At 35.8% G+C, this 19,929-nt stretch overlaps 1 protein-coding gene, 1 long non-coding RNA gene and 1 pseudogene across 6 annotated transcripts in view; 2 read left to right on the plus strand and 1 right to left on the minus strand.

The window, feature by feature from the left end:
- LOC123861266 (uncharacterized) overlaps positions 1-17,689 on the plus strand; it is a 73,655-nt gene extending 55,966 nt beyond the window's left edge. For 2 of the 3 annotated variants that reach the window (XR_006795004.3, XR_010405028.1), the window contains one exon: positions 15,969-17,682. This is a non-coding gene — a long non-coding RNA (uncharacterized LOC123861266). Of the gene's footprint in view, positions 1-15,968 lie in introns of all 3 variants that reach the window. The other variant, XR_010405027.1, reaches the window with a different exon arrangement.
- CTDSPL2 (CTD small phosphatase like 2) overlaps positions 1-19,929 on the minus strand; it is an 80,203-nt gene that overhangs the window by 47,209 nt on the left and 13,065 nt on the right. For all 3 annotated transcript variants that reach the window (XM_045900175.3, XM_045900176.3, XM_045900173.3), the window contains exon 2: positions 6,975-7,183. In XM_045900175.3, the coding sequence (XP_045756131.1) occupies positions 6,975-7,160 (186 nt within the window). In that variant the 5' untranslated portion in view covers positions 7,161-7,183. The remainder of the gene's footprint in view (positions 1-6,974; positions 7,184-19,929) is intronic.
- Positions 9,237-10,004, plus strand: LOC123862102 (protein JTB-like; annotated as a pseudogene).

Genomic DNA, 19,929 nt, shown 5'->3' on the forward strand with positions numbered 1-19,929 from the left:
CATGAGTGTATAAATATGTTAAAGTTCGTGACAATATATACTTTATTTTTTTTTTAAGATTTATTTATTTATTTATTTATTTATTTATTTGCGACAGAGAGAATGAGAGAGAGAGAGCACATGAGAGGGGGGAGGGTCAGAGGCAGAAGCAGGCTCCCTGCTGAGCAGGGAGCCCGATGCGGGACTCGATCCAGGGACTCCAGGATCATGACCTGAGCTGAAGGCAGTCGCTTAACCAACTGAGCCACCCAGGCGCCCACAATATATACTTTAAATAGGTGTGTTTTGTTGTACATAATTATAACTCAAAAAGTTAATTTTTAAAGTCAATATAGGAGACAGAATGAAATTCTAAAAGATAACTAGTTTGCCAAAATGAAGGCAGGATAAGAAAAACCCAGCTAAACTAAACATGTCAATTTAAATATAAATACACAGGGTATATTTATACATGGGAGGGAAAGAACTATAATCATGAAAATGCTAGGAAAGTTATGTAGCTATATTAATATTAGGCAAAGTAAACCTCAAAGCAAATATTACAGATAATGAGAGACATTTCACAGCGGTAACAAGAACAATTTATATTCATTACAAATGTGTATACACCTAACAAGAGAACTTCAAAATATGTAAAGAGAAAAACTGGCAGAACTGAAAGGCAAAGTCACAATAATAGTTGGAGATTTTAACTTCCCTCTCTTAGTAACTGATAAAACAAGTTTAAGATATAGAAGAATGAAATATTATCACCAACTTGATCTATTTAATAGTTACAGCACTATTATGCACTAAATAATTCTAGAATATGCACATTTCTTCAAATACACATGGGACACTCAACAATAGACTATATGCTAGAAAATATCAAAAAATACCAAAGAAATGAAATCATACAGAATATATTCCTAGACCAATGATATTAAATTATAAATCAACAATTAAAAGATATCTAAAAAATACCCAAATATCTGGAAATTAAATAACACATTTCTAAATAATCCATGAGTCAGAGAATAAATCACACATACCCACAAAAAAGGTAATAAAAATATAATCAGATGAGCACCAGGCGATGTATATATGGAATTGCTGAATCACTGTATTGTACACCTGAAACTAATATAACACTGTATATTAACTAACTGAAATTAAAATAAAAACTTAAAAAATATATAATCAGAATGTGTGGGAAAATAGTACTTTGAAATTCACACTTTTAAAACATACTGGGGGAGGGGAAGGTGTAATATCCACGATCTAAGCAAGGGGCTGGCAAACTACAATCCAAGAAGCCAACTCCAGCAAACTGTTTTTGTATGTCCAGCAAGCTAGGAATGGGTTTTTTTGTTCTGTTTTTAAAGATTTTACTTTTTTTAAGTAAGTTCTACACCCAACACAGGGCTTGAACTCATGACCCCAGGACCAAGAGTCACATGCTCTACTGACTGAGCCAGGCAGGAGCTCTGGGAATGGTTTTTTATATTTGTAAATGGGGATGGAGGGGGAAGGGAGTAGGATCAAAAGAACAACGTTATTTGATGACATATGAAAATTATATGAAATTCAAATCAGTGTCCAAAGTTATGCTCATTCATTTATGTATTATCTGGAGAGCTGAGTAGTAGCTATAACACAATACAGTCCACAAAGCCTAAAATATTTCTTATCTGAAACAGTTACAGAAAAAGTTTACTGATCCCTGATCTAAGCTCCCACTTCCAGAAACTAAAAAAGTAAAAATAAATCAAACCAACAGTGTAAGAAAACATTAAAAATAACAAGTAGAAGAAATCAATTAAATAGAAAATGGAAAGAGAAAATTAACAAAGATATATGTTGGTTCTTCGAAAGAGTAATGAAACTGACAAAGCTCTAGCAAGACAGATCAAAACAAAGATAAATAAATTATCCATATCCAGAATGAAAAGAGATACATCATTATAGATCCATCAGACATTGATATTTATGTAAATATCACAAAACTTCACAACAACTTTCAACAACTTGGATGAATGGACCAATTCCTTGAAAAACACATATGACCAAAACTGAAATAAGAAACAGAAAAGCTAAACAGCCTCATATATATTACAGAAATCAAATTTATAATAAAAGCTATCTCACAAAGACTTCTACTACTTATTAAGGATAAAATAATACTAAGCCAATAGAAGTTCTTTCAGAAATAAGTAGAGGGAACAACTGCCTTACGATCCAAGCATAATCTTGATCCCAAAATCTGAAAATAGGACAAATCAAGGCAACTACGGACCAAAGCCCTCATGAACACAGATGCAAAAATCCCTTAAAAAAAAAACATAGTGAAGCAAATCCAGCAATACAAGTTTGGTTTTGCATTAAAAAATATTTCTGCACTACTCCACATTAAAAGAATAAAAGAAAATCTGAAGAACATTTCAAGAGATGGAGAAAAGTCTTTGACAAAACTCAACATGTTAAGAATTTTTAGCAAACTAGGACTAAAAGGGAACTTCCTCAAACAAGCAATAGATAACTATGAAAACATTTAGTTAACATCATATCTAATTGTAAACAAACTCTTTTCCTCTAAGATCAGAAACAAGAGAGGTGTTTCCTCTCACCACTTCTATGGAACACCGTACTAGAGGCCCTAACTAATGCAATAAGTAAAGAAAAAGAAATAAAAGACCTAGAGATCAGGAAAAAATAAGTGAAATTGTGGTTAACTGGTATATGTTATGATTATGTATGTATAACCATCTAATCTGAACTTATAATTTTTTTCATGCCATAATAAATGGTAAAGTACTTACTAATCTAGTCATTAAAGAACACATCTACAGAGACTGACTTATACTAACTTTGGTAGGAAGGAAGAAAATTCCCAATAAAACCATGAAGCTTGGTAGTAAGTACAAAGGTCAGAGTTACAACAAAGTTTTCATCTAGCCATATTTTTCAAACCAAGGGATACGACCCATCAGTGGATCATGAAATTAATTTAAAGTATTAAAATCACCTTTATTTTTTAAAAAGATTTATTTATTTGAGAGAGAGAAAGAGAGTGAGTGAGCACACAGTGGGAGAGGGAGAAGCAGACTTCCTGCTGAGCAGGGAGCCTGACATGGGGCTCAATCCCAAGACCCCAGGATCATGACCTGAGCCGAAGGCAGATGCTTAACCAACTGAGCCACCCAGACGCCCCCTAAAATCACCTTTAAAAGGAGAATAAGAAACAAAAGAAAAAGAAAAATCAGACATATGAAATATATTAAGGGTGAGTTTTGTTTCACATGTATGAATATAGTAAAAGATATATTTCTAAGGGTTATACTTAAAAGATCTTAAAACACTGATTTAATGTAATAGGTAAGGGAGCACCTGGGTGGCTCAGTTGGTTAAGCCTCCGCCTTTGGCTTGGGTCATGATCTCACATCCTGGGATTTAGCCCTGCGTTCGACTCCTCACTCAGTGGGGAGTCTGCTTCTCCCTCTCCCCCGACTCCCCGCTCATACTCGCTCACTCACTCACTCTCTCTCTCTCAAATAAACTTTAAAAAAATATAAGTAAGGATTTTATTATTTCATTAGAATTATAACCATATGCAAATTGATGACCTAACAACAAGAGTGTAACAGTATTTAGATAAGAACAGAGGAAAAGATCATTTTGTTATGGGAAAACTCTAGCAACCACCTATTTGGAAAGGTGTAGGAGGTTTCTGATATAAAGCAAATACATTTTAGCTGTGAGGCTTTCACTTCAAATATATATTAGAAATCTCATTATGCTAGGGCACCTGGGTGGCATAGTCAGTTAAGTGTCTGACTCTTGGTTTCGTTCAGGTCGTGATCTCGGGGTCATGAGATTGAGCCCCCCATCAGGCTCCGAGCTCAGCATGGAGTCTGCTCGAGTTTCTCTCTTCCTCTCCCTCTGTCCCTCCCACTCGTTCTCTTTCTCTCAGATAAATAAATCTTAAAAAAAAAAAGAAAAAGAAAAAAAGAAATCTCATTATGCTAAAAGCAGAAAGACTGCATGTCAACAATTCTTGAGTGCTCTTGCTGACAATTTCTTAATTCTGAAATCAGAGAAGTGGTAAACATTTGAATCATAAAATCTGGATTTGAAAGAGATCAGAAATTTCATTCACCCCGTTAAGCGCTGAATTTGTGTCGTGCCCCCCCCCCCGCCGCAATTCCCAAAGTCATTTGTTGAAGCCCTAACCCACAGAATATAACCGTATTTAGAAATACGGCTTTTAAGCAGTAATTAAATTCAAATGGGGTCATTAGGGTAGGCCCTAATCCTGTTATGAGTGGTGTCCTTACAAGAAGAGATTACAACACAGACAACACAAAGGACTGAGGGGCAACTGTGGGAGGACACAGCAAGAAGGCAGCCCTAGCAAACTAATACACATACTTATGTTCATAAATTAACAACCTATGTTTGGTTTACCTAAATACTCTCATGGCTAATTTATACAAAATTAAGACCAGAATACAGATTAAAACTTGTTAGCAATATAAAAATGGGTCAGTAATGGTAAAATGGAAAGCACCAACAGCCACTGATCCTAGAAATCATAATAGTAACAGAAGAGCAAAAAAGTAGGGGGATACGAGGAGAGCAAGTTTCAGAAAGTCAGACTCCTGAAACAGGCATGAAAGCAATGTCAGATACCTTAGAAAGGATTACAGCTCAAAAGAGAAAGCAAGAAGGTTTGTCTAAAAAGTTCAATTCTAACCACATAACTTTAAAAGTCCAAAAGCAGACAAAAAGGAACGGTACCAAAGAAAGAAAAAAGGCAGCACAGGAAGTTATCTAACTGACTTGGTTTTAAAAAGGACACTTGTAGAGATAAGAAATGTAGTTTATCATCTAGTCAGACTAAAGGAGATGAAGATATATGCAAAAAGTACTAGGGGGAAAAACTTCCTATAAAAAGAATAAGCTTCAGGAAGCTCTGAAACGATGACAGAATATAAATAAAATGACAAAGTGGGAAGGTAGTATAAAAGATTCAATTCTTATTTGCTTTCATCAAGAAGAATTTTCAATTCTTACACAAGATAGGTGATGCTCCTAAAACATTATCTAGCTACTTTGAGACAAAATGGTATAAGAGAAAGAGCACAGGTATCAGAGTCAAATGTAACCTGGGTTTAAATCTCAGCATCGTCTTTATTGTAGAGGCAATAGTGCATAGTGGGTTAGAAGTGTAGGCCCTGAAGCCAGGGAATTTGGGTTTCAATTCCAGTGTTGCCACTTAAAGCTAAGTAACCCTGCAAAAGTTATTTAACCTTCCTGTGCCTTAGTTTCCTTATCTGTAATACAGAGATGATTGAACCTACTTCATATGGTTCATACAGCTTAAAGAAGTTATTATACTTAAAGCACTGAGAACAGTGTATGACATATACTAATAGCTCAATAACTGACAGTAATTACTGTTGCATTTGTTCTTTATTGTTCGTTTTTATCCTGGACATTTATTACAATTACTGTTGTTAATGACATGTTCAAGTTACTGAAATTCACTAAGCCTAAATTTTTCTCTTCTCTAAACTATCAAAAGATAGATATATGAATTAAGGAGATACAAGATATAAAGCACCTAATAAATATACTCAATAAACATTACCTGCCAACCCCTACCCACATTTTGAAAAAGACAACACTGTACTTAAGATACTGAACATAAGCAAGCATTGTATAGATTCTCAATAAAACTTTAGAATATATTATCAAAGAGATGATTTAATGACAATGAGATAAGAAATAACAATTAGAAGCCAGTATAAGCTCAGGGTTAGTAAACTGGGGGCGGGGGGGGGAACAGTATACCTTGATTTTAGCAAGACATTCCAATACTAATTTTCATAATAACCTTATAGAATACAATAAAAAAAAAATCTGGATGATTAACAGTACAATTAAATGAATCTGAAGCTGCAGGAAAACTCTTGCCCCCCAAAATTACTGAAAAAGACGTTAGTGTGCAAACAGGTTTTTAGTAGCCCTATCTTATTTAACATCTTTAAGCAGCCATAATGAAAAATGCAAGATTTTGGTTTAAAAAAAATAGAAACTTGACAGAAATTTCCATAGGAAAACCTTGAATGTGTAGTTGACATGGGCAAAAATCTGCTAACCAACAAAGACAGATCTTACTACTAAAGGAGAAAAAATCATATATGTTATGCAATGGTGCCACATTAACAGAAGAATGCCCAGATCAAAAGAATATGAACAGAAGTCAGAAGACACAGGTAAAACCTATCTATCAAATTTCTTTTTTTTAACCAAAATCTTGTATTTTTCCTTAATGTCTACATTACATACAATGAATGAATGACAGTAACACTATTTATAGAGTACGTTAAAATTTCTCAAACTGCTTCTTCTGTTTGCCATCTAATGTAAAAACAACTCTGAGACAGATAAAGCAGTTAGAATTAGTCCCATTTTACTGTCTTCTTGAGGTTCAGAGGGGTAAATGAGTTTCCTCAGATGAAGTTGATCCAAAGTACAAATGTGGAGCATGTAACTCCTAGTCAGTGTCCATTTTTTCTTTAATAACTTTTTTTTCCTCTTTAATAAAGTAATACATTCATTATAAAGTGTTAGAATTCAGACAGAAAAAGCATCTCCCTAATCAGACACTGTATTAATATTAACAAGAAAATTTAACTTTTCTCTGAAATGAAAAAAAATGGAAGTGAGAGAAACAATTCACATAAAATAAGGAAAAATTTCTTTTACTTTTCATAATACTATGCTGAAAAAAAAGGAGGCTAAATGGATCAGTTAAGTAGAATAAATGTTTTCCTGAATGGCCATTAAATATTTTTCATGTTATTAACTCCTAAAAATGTAAACATTCCCTTAATCCACTAGCAATATTAGATTTCTCATCTTTGCATGCTTAAAGAAAACCACCTAAATTTTAATTTTAATGATGTAAGTACAAGTAGTAAAACCATTACCTTGGGTGTGCTTCCTTTAATGAATTTTTTAATTGAAGACAACAAGCCGGTTTCATTTTTCGGTGTTTTTTCTCCCCCTGAAGGCAGGCTATCATCAACCTCTGAATATTTCCTCTTTGCTCTAGCAGTACGTTGTGTTTGGATTTGATTTGATTGCTGAGAAGCTTTCCGTGTTCTCAGCCTCATCTTTATGAGTGCCACATATAAAACTATAAGAGAAAAATAACAAGGGTTATTACAATTAAACCTAGCACACCAAAATGTGTCCAGCTTATATAAGAAAAATCTCTTGGTCCAAGTCTCTAAGGGATTACAATAAGAAACCAACATTTTAAGCGAAAGGTTGCTTTTTTACACATTATCCCAAGTAACCTTCCCACCAACTTCTAAAATATTACACCCTATAATCTAATAAAAATATGAGTAACACCAGGGTGCCTGGGTGACTCAGTCTTAAAAGGTAAGCGTCCAACTCTTGATTTTGGCTCAAGTCATGATCTCAGGGTTGTGAGATCAAGCCCCGTGTCAGGCTCCAGTGCTGGGTATGGAGCCTGCTTAAGATTCTCTTTCTCCCTCTCCAAAAAAAAGAGTAACACCAAAAAGAGTGTGCACACTCTTTTCATAGCACTATGCTGCCTCCACCCATGCTGACCATTATCATTCATTAAATCATTCATTCAGCAAGTATTTATTGAGCACTTAACCACATTCAAGGCACTGGGCTAGGCTTAGCACCTAGTAAATAGTAAACAACATATGGAAGGTTTTTTCCACAATGTAGTGGAAAAACCCTCAGTGAACGAATTAATTACATGAGCATGATTCTAATGATCGACAATCATACAAGTGTAAGAAGCGCAGCTGGATCATTCAATTTATAAGATAATTTGATCCTACTACACATAATGATACTTTAAAAGCTGAATTCCCATTAGAAAGAAAATATGAGGTAATCTACTTGGAATTCTCTCACTTTATGGATGAGAAAATTAATGGCTGGCAAAACTGTACCAAGACACAGAAATGGTTAAGTACATACCCTAAATTAGAATCTGAAGTAGAATATAAAAATTACCAAACTAAGAATTAAGAAATGTGAATTCAATCATAGCTAAACTATAGTCACTTGTTTTTTCACCTGTATAAAGAATACATTCATCTTACCATCCTGAGTCTCACAATGAAAAAGGAATTAGAAAAGGCTATAAAGTACAGAGAACAACACTACTACTCACAACAGTGAATGCATTCACAGAAAAGTCTAACTCCATTTAAGCATTCTAAACTCCTAAAGATGCAGAAATTCCTGGCAAAGGATAGGGTCTTCACCAACCAATTAAGAAGCTTAAGACATTGTGTCTTTACTAATTCAACCTAACAGTCACAGAAAAAAAGTTAAAAACTTTTAGAAAGTTATATATATATATGTAATCTACTCCAACAAAAAACCCCAAACTCTAATGATTCACTAGAGGAGTCCCTAAATATCTTTACAAACAACTATTTTTTTCCTAGCAGCAAATGGTGCTCAGTTTACACTGCCATCCCAAAATAAAAAATACTGCCTTTTCTCCTAAAGAGTCCATGTAACTTCTAAAGTGATTTATCATTCAAGGCATGTATTATTTACTTTAAAACCCTATTTAGAGTGCATAAATGTTGTCTTAATTCCTTAGTTATTGAGCATAGCACGCCTTAGAAAAGGAAAATTCCCATATAGAAAAATGCAAGGGGGAATTTCTCAAAACTATTTTTAATCAATTTCAGTAATTTTTTTAAGTTTTATCAAAAATACCCAAGAATTCATCTATCTTAAGCCCAGAATCATTAAATGGAAATTATAAAACCTTATGAAATAATACACTGATGTAAAGTAGGTCTTAAAAGACTAAAGGCACATAGGTAAGTCCAGTCTTACGAAGTTTGGTTGATTAAAATTTAAATACCTATGGTCACCTGCTACTAGAATATTAAGGATGAAAACTATAACCTCTGCCCATGAGAATCAAAAAGTCTGGCAGGTAAGTATACATATCATACTGTATATATAAAATGCTAGATCTCTCCGCATGAAAAGAGTGAAGACCGTTCTGGGAAAGCTTAGGAGAAAGGTCCTTTAAACTCAAAAATAATAAGTGGGCATTTACTGGAAAGAAAGACAAGAGCATTCAAAGAAGGAGCTGAAAAGTAGGTTTTTCTCCATTCCAATAGTGAATTGTAAAAGGTGTACTTGACAGGTCTAAAAGGGCTCCAGGAGGCAAAATGGCCACGACAGGGACAGCCCCAGAGGTGATGCGGTACCAGAGCGTACGCCTTTACCGAGGGCCACGAGAGTGCGAACAAGTGAGCTCATAGCTCAACCCAACAAATGCGTGTTGGCTTTTCTTGCCATGGCCATGGGGATGTGCCAGTAAAGCCTTTGCCCTGATAGGCAATTCAACATTTCACAGCCCTGATCTGGAAACTCCCAGAGGGCTACAAAGGCACGAGGCCAGTCAAGCAAGTCCTCAGTCCGGAGAGGTGTGACACTGAGCACTCCATGCCTACGGGTGCAGCCTCCCAGGGCAGCCACTTCTGCTGGTTGCTCTGCGCTCTCACCTTAAAGCTCTGCCAAGCAGAGGCCCTTGTGCGGGCAGAGAAGCTGTCAGTGAGCACCGTGCTGGCTGGTGAAGAGTTTGTGGTGGCAGAAGAATGCGCTCCGTGTTCTAATTTCCAGGCTAAAACCACCCAAGTGTGGTTCCACAGGGTATGTGGAGAAAATCACACGCAGCTCATCTAAGGGGAATGAATTCAAAAGCCGCCGCTCAGCTCTGATGGAACAACACTTATTCTGGAAATCTGAAGGGACCGTTGTGGGTGTGGCCTTGGTCTTGCTTGCCTTGTTCATCAGCGACAGTAGGACAGAAAAGCTCTGGAAAAAGTCCAGGAGCAAATCAACTCTATATAGCTACCTTCTACTCTTTGATAGTGGTCTTAGGGATTGTACCTCAGACAGAGACAGTAGAATGAATGGATTTGTGCCCCTAGTTCTTGGGAACTTGTAGTGGCATTTCCTCCTCCATCTCATTTAGATCATTAACAAGCAAAATATAGAATAGTTCCCTTCCCTGTTAATAATTTGGTTTACCACAGGAAGTCATAGTGGCAGAAACAGGATAGCAACTTTATGCTCCAGTTTACCAACTACCTATCTTCCCCTTCTTCTGCTACTTATTTAAAACTTTCAGGATGTAATTTCAGCAAAGAAGTTTATTTCTCAACCAAAATCTGTTTCCCCTCAAACCTAATGCCCAAAAATAAAAAAATAAAAAAAAAATTGCAGATGGATTAAAAAAAAAAGGTCTATATAAAGGCTGGAGCAGTCAAGCCCTCATGAACTTTCAAAACAGACTACTCACACAAGAGATGGAAGAAAACATATACTTTTCAATTTCTCATGGAATACTTACCAAGACAGACCATATGCAGAGATGTAAAACATCTAAATAACTTAAAGACTAAAATCTTACAAAGTATGTTCTCTGACCACAATTACAAATTAAAAAAAAATCTTAAAGAGTACCAAATATTTGAAAGTTTTAAAATATATTTATAAATAAACCATGAGTCAAAAAGAAAGAAAGAAAAAAAAGAGAAAACAAAACAAAACCACAACGGAAATACAAAATATTTTGGACTAAAAATAACAAAAACACAGCAGCACATCAAAACGTGTGGGATGTAATAAGCAACATTCAGAGGGAAATTATAAACATATATGCACCTCACACCAGAGTCTCAAAATATATGAAGTAAAAACTGTCAAACAAAAGTGAAAAATAGTTTGACAATAATAACTGGATATTTCAATATCCCATTTTCAATAATGAATAGAACATCTAGACCAAAAATCAATAAGGAAATCAAAGACATGAACAATTCTCTCCACCTAAGAGATGCATATGGAACATTCCACTCAACAACAGCAGAATCTATAACATAGTCCAGGACAGACTGCATGTTTGGACACAAAACAAATCTCATAAACTTAAAAGGACCGAAATCATAACAAGTATATGGTATCCAAACACACTGGAATGAAATTAGAAATCACAAGGAAAGAAACTTGAGTAATTAACAAATACATAGAAATTAAACAATAAACTCTTAGATATGTAAGCAGTGTATCAAAGAAGAAATCACAAGGGGAATTAGAAAATACTTCAGGATGAAACCAAACAAAATCGCTACAAAAACTTATGAGATGCTACCAAAACAATGCTCAGAGGGCAATTTATGTAAACGCTTATATTAGGAAAAGACCTCAACTCAATAATAAAGCTTTTCACCATAAGAAACTATAAAGAGAAAAACAAACTAAATCTAAAGGAAGCAGAAGGAAGGAAATAAAGAATAAAGCAGAAATAAGTCAAATAGATGATTTAAAACACAAAACAAAAAGAAATTAATGAAGCCAAAAATTTGTTCTTTGAAAAGATCAACAAGATTGGCACACCTTAAATTAGACTAGCCAAGAAAAAAAAAGAAGCCTCAACCTATCAAAGTCAGGAGTGAAAGATGGGTCATTAATACCAACTCTACAGAAATAAAAACAATTTTAAGGTGGGGCACCTGGGTGGCTCAGTCATTAAGCGTCTGCCTTCGGCTCAGGTCATGATCTCAGGGTCCTGGGATCGAGCCCCGCATCGGCTCCCTGCTGGGCGCGAAGCCTGTTTCTCCCTCTCCCACTCCCCCTGCTTGTATTCCCTCTCTCTGTCAAATAAATAAATAAAATCTTAAAAAAAACACACACACAATTTTAAGGGACACCAACAAATTAGATAACCTAGATGAAATGGATTAACTTCTATAAAGACACAAGTAAAATGTGCTCAAGAAAAAAAAATCCAAAGCCTCATATAAGCAGAGACTGAATTACTGATAATAATTTCTTTAAAAACTTCCCGGGGGAGCCTGGCTGGCATGCAACTCTTGATCGCTGGGTTGTGAGTTCAAGCCCCACTTTGGGTATAGAAAATACTTAAAAATAAAATCTTGGGGCAGGGGGTACTTCCCACAAAGCAAAGTCCAGAACCAGATGGCTTAACTGGTGAATTTTACCAAATGTTTAAAGAATTAATAACACGAATCCTTTGCAAACTCTTCCAAAAAATTGAGGAACACCTCCCAACTCAATCTCTGAGGTCAGCATTATTCTGATAGTAAAGTCAAACAAAGACACTACAAGAAAAGTAAAACTACTAGTCAATATCCCTTAGGTGCACAGATGCAAATATACTCAACAAAATACTAACAAACCAAATCCAGCAGATTAAAAAAAACAACAACACTTTTCTTCATCTTGTCAATTTTATTTATTTACTTACTTATTTTTAAAGATTTTATTTATTTGTCAGCGAGAGTGAGAGAGATCACAAGCAGGGTAAGAGGCAGGCAGAGGGAGAAGCAGGCTCCCTGCTGAGCAAGGAGCCCGATGCGGGACTCGATCCCAGGATCCTGGGATCATGACCCGTGCCAAAGGCAGATGCTTAACTGACTGAGCCACCTAGGCGTCCCTCTGGCAGCTTTATAAAAGGAACACACATCATGACCAAAGTGGGTTTTATCCCAGGGATGCAAGGCTGGTTTAACATAGGAAAAATCAATCAATATAATACACCCTATTAAAAAAATAAAGGAAAAATTCCATATGATCATCTCAAAAAGATGTGGGGGGGGGAAAAAGAGAGCACTTGACCAAGCCCAACACCTTTTCAAAATAAAAATACTAAAAAAAAAAACCGGCAATAGAAGAGAATTTCTTAAACCTGAGAAAAGACATCTACAAAAACCCCACAGCTAACATCATAATGTATAATGAAAACTACACGCTTTCCTCCTAAGGTCAAGAATAAGACAAGGTTGTCTACTCTCACCACTTTTATTCAACATTTTACTGGAGGTTCATGCATGGAATTAGAAAGACAAGTAAGAAATTCACGTTAGAAAGGAAAAAGTACAACTATATCCAGAGGACATGATATTGTATGAAGAATAACCACAAAAGCAAAAACTAGGTAACTCGACTTCATAAAAATTAAAAAGACCTGAGAAGACACTTCATAAAAGCTAGATGATTGGCCACAAGCCAATCATGAAATGAAATGATGCTCAATATAATTCACCATCAGAAGTGCAAGTTGAAATTAAAATAGACTAATCCACATTTACTTGAAAGGCAACAATTAAAAAGACTGATGAGCGCCTGGGTGGCTCAGTTGGTTGGGCAACTGCCTTCGGCTGGGGTCATGATCCTGGAGTCCCAGGATCGAGTCCCACATCGGGCTCCCTGCTCAGCGGGGAGTCTGCTTCTCCCTCTGATCCTCCCCCTCTCATGCTCTCTGTCTCCCATTCTCTCTCTCAGATAAATAAAATCTTTAAAAAAAAAAAAAAAAAAAAGACTGACAATAGGGGCGCCTGGGTGGCTCAGTCATTAAGCGTCTGCCTTCGGCTCAGGTCATGATCCCAGGGTCCTAGGATTGAGCCCCACATCGGGCTCCATGCTCCACAGGAAGCCTCCGTCTCCCTCTCTCACTCCCACTGCTTGTGTTCCCTCTCTCACTGTGTCTCTCTGTCAAATAAATAAATAAAATCTTTAAAAAAAAAAAAAAAAAAAGACTGACAATAATAAATGGTAGCAAAGATGTGGAACAAACATTCTCATATTCTCCTGATGGGAATGTTAGGTTTTTGGTAAATTTCTATTCAACAACATTTCAGCACTTGATCCAATAATTTTTTCACTTCTAAGTTTCTATCTAAGAGTGTAAACATGTCCACAGCATACTTTTACAAAAATGTTCCTGTCAGGCTTTATTTACAATAGCCCCAAACTGGAAACAGGGACAGAAAAATGAATACTGTGGTGTTTTCACACAGTGGAATAATAATCAAAAACAGAAAACAACTATTATTATCATCAACATGAAAGAATCTCTGACATTATGCTGAGCAATGGCAGACACAAAAGAATACATATTTGATGACACCATTAAAGAGAAATTCTATCAGAGGGAAAAATAATCTAAGGAGAAACAAATTAGAATAGAAGCTGTCTTGGGGAAAAGAAATGACATATATGTGATGGAGTGTGGATCTATTTGTCAAAACTTAAAGCTAAAATCTGTGTTTCAAAGTATGTAAATTTTACTAAAATAAACACCTGCAAAAAGTTTTTATGAACAATACCAACCAGGTAGCAGGAAGTTGGGAGTGGGTGGGGATATAGATCCAAAAGACAGACAAAATGTTAATAAGTACTCAAATACTCCATATTTTTGAACACAGAAAATAACAGAAAGCTCCATTTAAGTCAAAAACTGTCTTCAACCAAACCTCCTCCTAAAAGTTCAGGAAAACAAATTTCACATTAAAAAGTAACAGAAATTAGATCAGAGCCCATACAGTCATAAGCAAAAAAGAGAAACAAAAAGAGACAGAGAGCGCGTGCGCAGAATAAAACCCCTAACTTTTTGGGGTGCCTGGCTGGCTCAGTCGGTAGAGTATGTGACTCCTGATCCTGGGGTCATGAGTTTGAGCCCCACATTGGATGTGGAGCCTACTTTAAAAAAAATAAATAAAATATTTAAAAAAATTTTTTTTAAACCTCTAACTTTCTACAGACAATAAGACTGCAAAAGGTAAGTCCACAAAAAGAGATCACAACTACACACTATTTCCAAGCAAGCTTAGACACTGATACTAAACCATTTAACCAGGATTTGAAGAGAGGGAAACGAATTGAAAGAACACAGAAAAAATTAAAAAAAAAAAAAAATCGTTTCAGAAATAGACAAAAAAGAAGGAACAAAAAATTAAATGAACAGAACAAAGAAGGAATATTTTCGCACATTATAGAAGATTCAAGGGGTGCCTGGCTGGCTCAGTTGGTGAAGCATGCAACTTTTGATCTCAGGGTTGTGAGTTCAAGCCCCATGTTGGGTGAAGAGATTACTTAAAAAAAAGATTCAAGAGAAACTGGTAAATATTGAAAATAGATCAGATACTCAAAAACAAGAGAACTTTCCAGAAATAGAAAAAGTTTGAAACCACTGTACTGAAAGAAACAGACCTGAGAATAGCAAATGTGACGAAACAGTCTGGTATGAATTACTAGAACTTTACTGAACTTTAAAGAGGGAAAAATCCTTTGTGCATCTAAGCCAGATGTAGGCAAACTTTTTCTTATAAAACACGGTAAATATTTTAGGCTTGCAGACCACAGGGTGAAAGTTAAATGAAATTCAAATATCAGTGTCTAGACCATGCTCATTGGTTTCAATAGTGTCTATGGCACTGTATAGCAAAAGCATCCAAAAACAGTATGTAAGTGAATGAACATGGCTGCTGCGTACACTAAAACTGTGTTTACAAACACAGGCAGTCAGCCCATCTGCAGCAGTTTGCAGAACCTTGATGTAGGCATGCACTAAGTGCCTTTATAATTGAAAAAACATTAGACTACTCTAAATTTTTCAATCACAACACTTCATGCCAGACAAAAAATGGAGTAATATATTTAAAATAATCAAGAAAAGAACAGGATTTTATATCCAACAAAGATAACAGGAATAATGGCCACAAACTATTATCAATGAGCAAAAACTCTAGGAATACTGTGCCTTTGGAGCTCTTGCCAAAAAATCAAACAGAGCACATGAGAAAACCAAACTGACTATAGAAATTGCTTAAGAACAAATGGTGAGTATCAAACATACAACATGTAGTTACTCATACAGCAAAAATAAAATGAAGGTTGGAAGGGAGAGCGTATAGTATGTATATTCTCTGACAATGTAAATATATTTGACTATTTAAAGGTGAGGACTGAATAGGAAGAACACAGCAAAAAGTGTATATATGGCTTCAATAATCATATGTATGATAACAGCACTGGCATTGCTATTGTGAGACTGTTAGAGGACATAAATCTAATATTTAGTTTTCTAATTCCAGGTCTGTCATCTGCTGGGTCCTCAGGAACCTAGATACAGTATGGAAGAAGAAGACAGAGATACAGAGGAAGTTAAAATAAAATCCCTGGAATTCGGACTATGGTCAATAAACCTCCCCAAAAAGCAACCATTCAGTTGGACAAAATAACAAAAACCACCATTTCAGTACTCTAGAAATCAACCACAGGCATATAACAATCTGAGAATGCTTATAAAACTGCTCAACTTTGGGTAAGAACATTAGGAGTCTGTGTCAGTCTGGGGCTGCTCTACTCCTGTATCCTCCACCTGCAAGCTCAGATGGTTTGTCAGGCTGAGAGGACTGCCAAATTTGAGGTCACAATAAAAAGAGACTCACATGATTTAAAGCAGTCGGGCAATGACTACACTGAGTGGTCATCGGTATAAGTGACAATTTTGGTATAAGTAATAATTTCTATGGCAGGCAAACTAGGAGGGCCAACAGCTCTAATAGCCTGAAGTTGCAGGGTGTTGGGACATTCACATTCCTGGCTAAGGCAATACACATGCACAGCAGAGACTAAGGAGGGCCCCAGCTATCCACATACTGAATCTTGCATATCAGAATTTCTTTTTAATTTTTAAAATGTTTGTTAATTGAAAGTAAAAAATGACATTAAATTGTCATAATGACTGGTTAAATTAAATGTTTTAATTATATTTATACGCTACCTCTGGTTCCCATTTCATTAAATACTTATGTATGCCCTTTCCTCATTTTTTTTCCTAAGGATCAAAATACTAAAGTTGAAAAAGACTTTAGTTCAACTTCCCCAACCAAAGCAGTAATCTTTCAGGTAGTCTTCCTGTCTAAAGGTAACCTATGGGCACCTGGGTGGCTCAGTGGTTAAGCATCTGCCTTCAGCTCAGGTCATGATCCCAGGGTCCTGGGATCGAGCCCCGCACTGGGCTCCCTGACTCTGCAGGAAGCCTGCTTCTCCCTCTCCCACTCCCCCTGCTTGTGTTCCCTCTCTCACTGTGTCTCTCTGTCAAATAAATGAAATCTTTAAAAAAATAATAATAATAAAGGTAACCTAGAATGTGCTCAAATGCTTAAGGAGACATGAAGTTCACTACTTCCCAATGCAAATATTTCAAAATGTTAAATGAGTTCTAACCAAAAAAACTTTTAAAGTGAACTGAATAAAACCTGCAATACACCATTAATTCCCTTATTTAATAAAGAAGAATTTCTAGGGGCACCCAGGTGGCTCAGTCAGTTATGCATCCGACTCTTGATCTCAGCTCAGGTCTTGATTTCAGGGTCATGAGTTCAAGCCCCGCACTGGGCTCCATACTGGGCCCAGAGTCTACTTAAAAAACAAATAAAGAAAATAAAGAAAAAATTTCTAAGAAGAATTTAACTCCAGGAACTTGGTTAAGCATAATTTGACTTGTTTTAAACCCAAAGCTTGAAAATTTTTTTCATTTTAATACTTAAAAACAAATATTTTTTTTAGTTTGCCAACTATGGCTTAATTTAGAGGAAGATATTTGCATTATTTGCCCCAACTCCTCAAAATAGTGGAACTGTATTTAACACTTCAAAAATACTTTGTATATCCCAGGATCTCAATAAATATTTGCTAATTTAATCTCTTGGCATTTCTTGCAAATTACTAAAATCCTAAAATAAAGGCTCAAATGTCCATGCTTACCTGAATACTCAAACATAATCCAAACAAGCACACTACCAAAGCACTGTAAAATGTATTGTGTTGGTTTTCTATTAAGTTTCCTGTCCACTCCAGAAAACCAACCCTTAACTTACCCTTTTCAAAAATAAAGCACCTACATTTACCTGAACATGGAAAAAATTAAAGTGACATATTAACCAACAGCTGTCCTTTATTAACTACTAGGTGCAAGGCACTGTCCTAAGTGCTTTCTAATATATTATTTCACTTAATCTTTCAACAACATAAAGTAGCATCCATTATTTCCATCTTAGGACGGAGGAAAATGAGGTGGAAAAAATGGCAGAACTGTTTAGGTAACAATTTCCAGGTCATTTCAATAAAAATAACCGACAATGTAAAAATGGTATATTTATCACCAGTAAGAAACTAATTAAAAAGGTACCAATAATTTTAATTTCCCATCAGCCTCTAAAGTTTGTTTTTACTGCTCTTTTCTAAATACACATTCACAAGTGATTTTCCTGCTGAACCCTTCTATACAAAGCCTTAAAATAGGGTTAACTTACAAACAGCTGTGTTTACAAATTGGCAGTTAGGAGCTCAAAATAAAACTTCTCATAGAAATAGTGTTACAAATGGGGATTACAGTTCCAGGGGAGCTCCTATGTCATATTTTTACCCATAATGTAACTGAATAGAAAAACCGAGGGGTGCCTGGGTGGCTCAGTTCGTTAAGCATCGGATTCTTAGTTTTGGCTCAAGTCATAATCTCAGGGTCCTGGGATCTGGCCCCAAATCAGGTTCCATGTTCGGTGGGGAGTCTCCTTGAGATTCTCTCTCCTTCTCTGTCTCCTTCTCTACCCTGCATCTACCCTTCCCCTGCTCTGTCTAAAATAAATAAATCTTGAAAAAAAAAAAAATCTAGAATCTAAACCATTATACCAACATGTGGAAAACTATATTCCATATTTCTACACCAAGCCTATTGACAGTAAAACTATCGATCTCTAGTGCTGGGAAAACTGAGTATCCAAATGCAAAAAAATGAAACTGGATCCTTACCTTACATTATATATAAAAATTAACTCAAAATGGATCAAAGACCTTAAGAGCTAAAACTATAAAACTCTTAGAAGAAAACGGGACAACCGCATGACCCTGAATTTGGCAATGATTTCTTGGATATGACACCAAAGCATAGGCAACAAAAGGAAAAAAAGATAAATTGGACTACGTCAAAGTTAAAAACTTTTGTGCATCAAAGGACACTATCAACAGTGAAAACTTTTGTGCATCAAAGGACACTATCAATAGTGAATAAGATATATGCAAATCATATATCTTATAAGGCTTAATATCCAGAATATTTTTGAAAAACTACAACAACAACAAATCAAATAACCTCATTCAAAAATGGGTAAAAGACTTGAACAGGTATTTGTCCAAAGAAGATGTACAAATAAGCACATCAAAAAATGCTCAACATCACTAATCATTAGGGAAATGCAAACCAAACCACAATGAGATACCTCTTCACACCCACTAGGATGGCTATAATCAAAAAGACAGATAATAAGAGGTGTCAAAAGGATGTGGAGAGACTGGAACCCTTGTGCATTGCTGATAAGAATGTAAAACGGTTCAGTCACTGTGGAAAATGGTTCAGTCACTATGGTAGTTCCTCAAAAAATTAAACATAGAATTACCATATGATCTAGCAATGCTACTTCTAGGTATATACTCTATAAAGAATTGAAAGCAAACAGATATTTGTATAGCCATATTCACAGCAGCATTATTCACAACAGCCAAAGGTGGAAGCAAAAGTGTCTATCAACAGGTAAGTGGAGGGGTGCTGAGGTGACTCAGTCAGTTAAGTATCTGCCTTCAGCTCGGGTCGTGATCCCAGGGTCTTGGGATCGAGTCCCACATTTGGCTCCCTGCTCAGTGGGGAGCCTGCTTCTCCCTCTCCCCTGGCTTGTGCGCTCTCTCTCTCTGTCAAATAAATAAATAAAATCTTAAAAAAAAACCCAACAGGTAAGTGGATAAACAAAATTTGATATGAATATACAATGGAATATTATTTAGCCCTAAAGAGGAAGGAAATTCTGCAATATACTACAACATGGATGAAACTTGATAACATTATGCTAAGGAAAATAAATCAGTCACAAAAGGACAAATAATGTATGATTTCACTTACATGAGGTACCTACTCAAATTCAATAGAGATATAAAGTAGAATAGTGGTTGCCAGGGCCTGGAGGAAGGAAGGGAAAGAGGGCTATTATTTAATAGATA

The sequence above is a fragment of the Mirounga angustirostris genome, unplaced genomic scaffold (assembly GCF_029215605.1).
Source record: "Mirounga angustirostris isolate CCGP_5_RB_7025 unplaced genomic scaffold, mMirAng1.0.hap1 SCAF_9, whole genome shotgun sequence".
NCBI lineage: Eukaryota > Metazoa > Chordata > Mammalia > Carnivora > Phocidae > Mirounga > Mirounga angustirostris.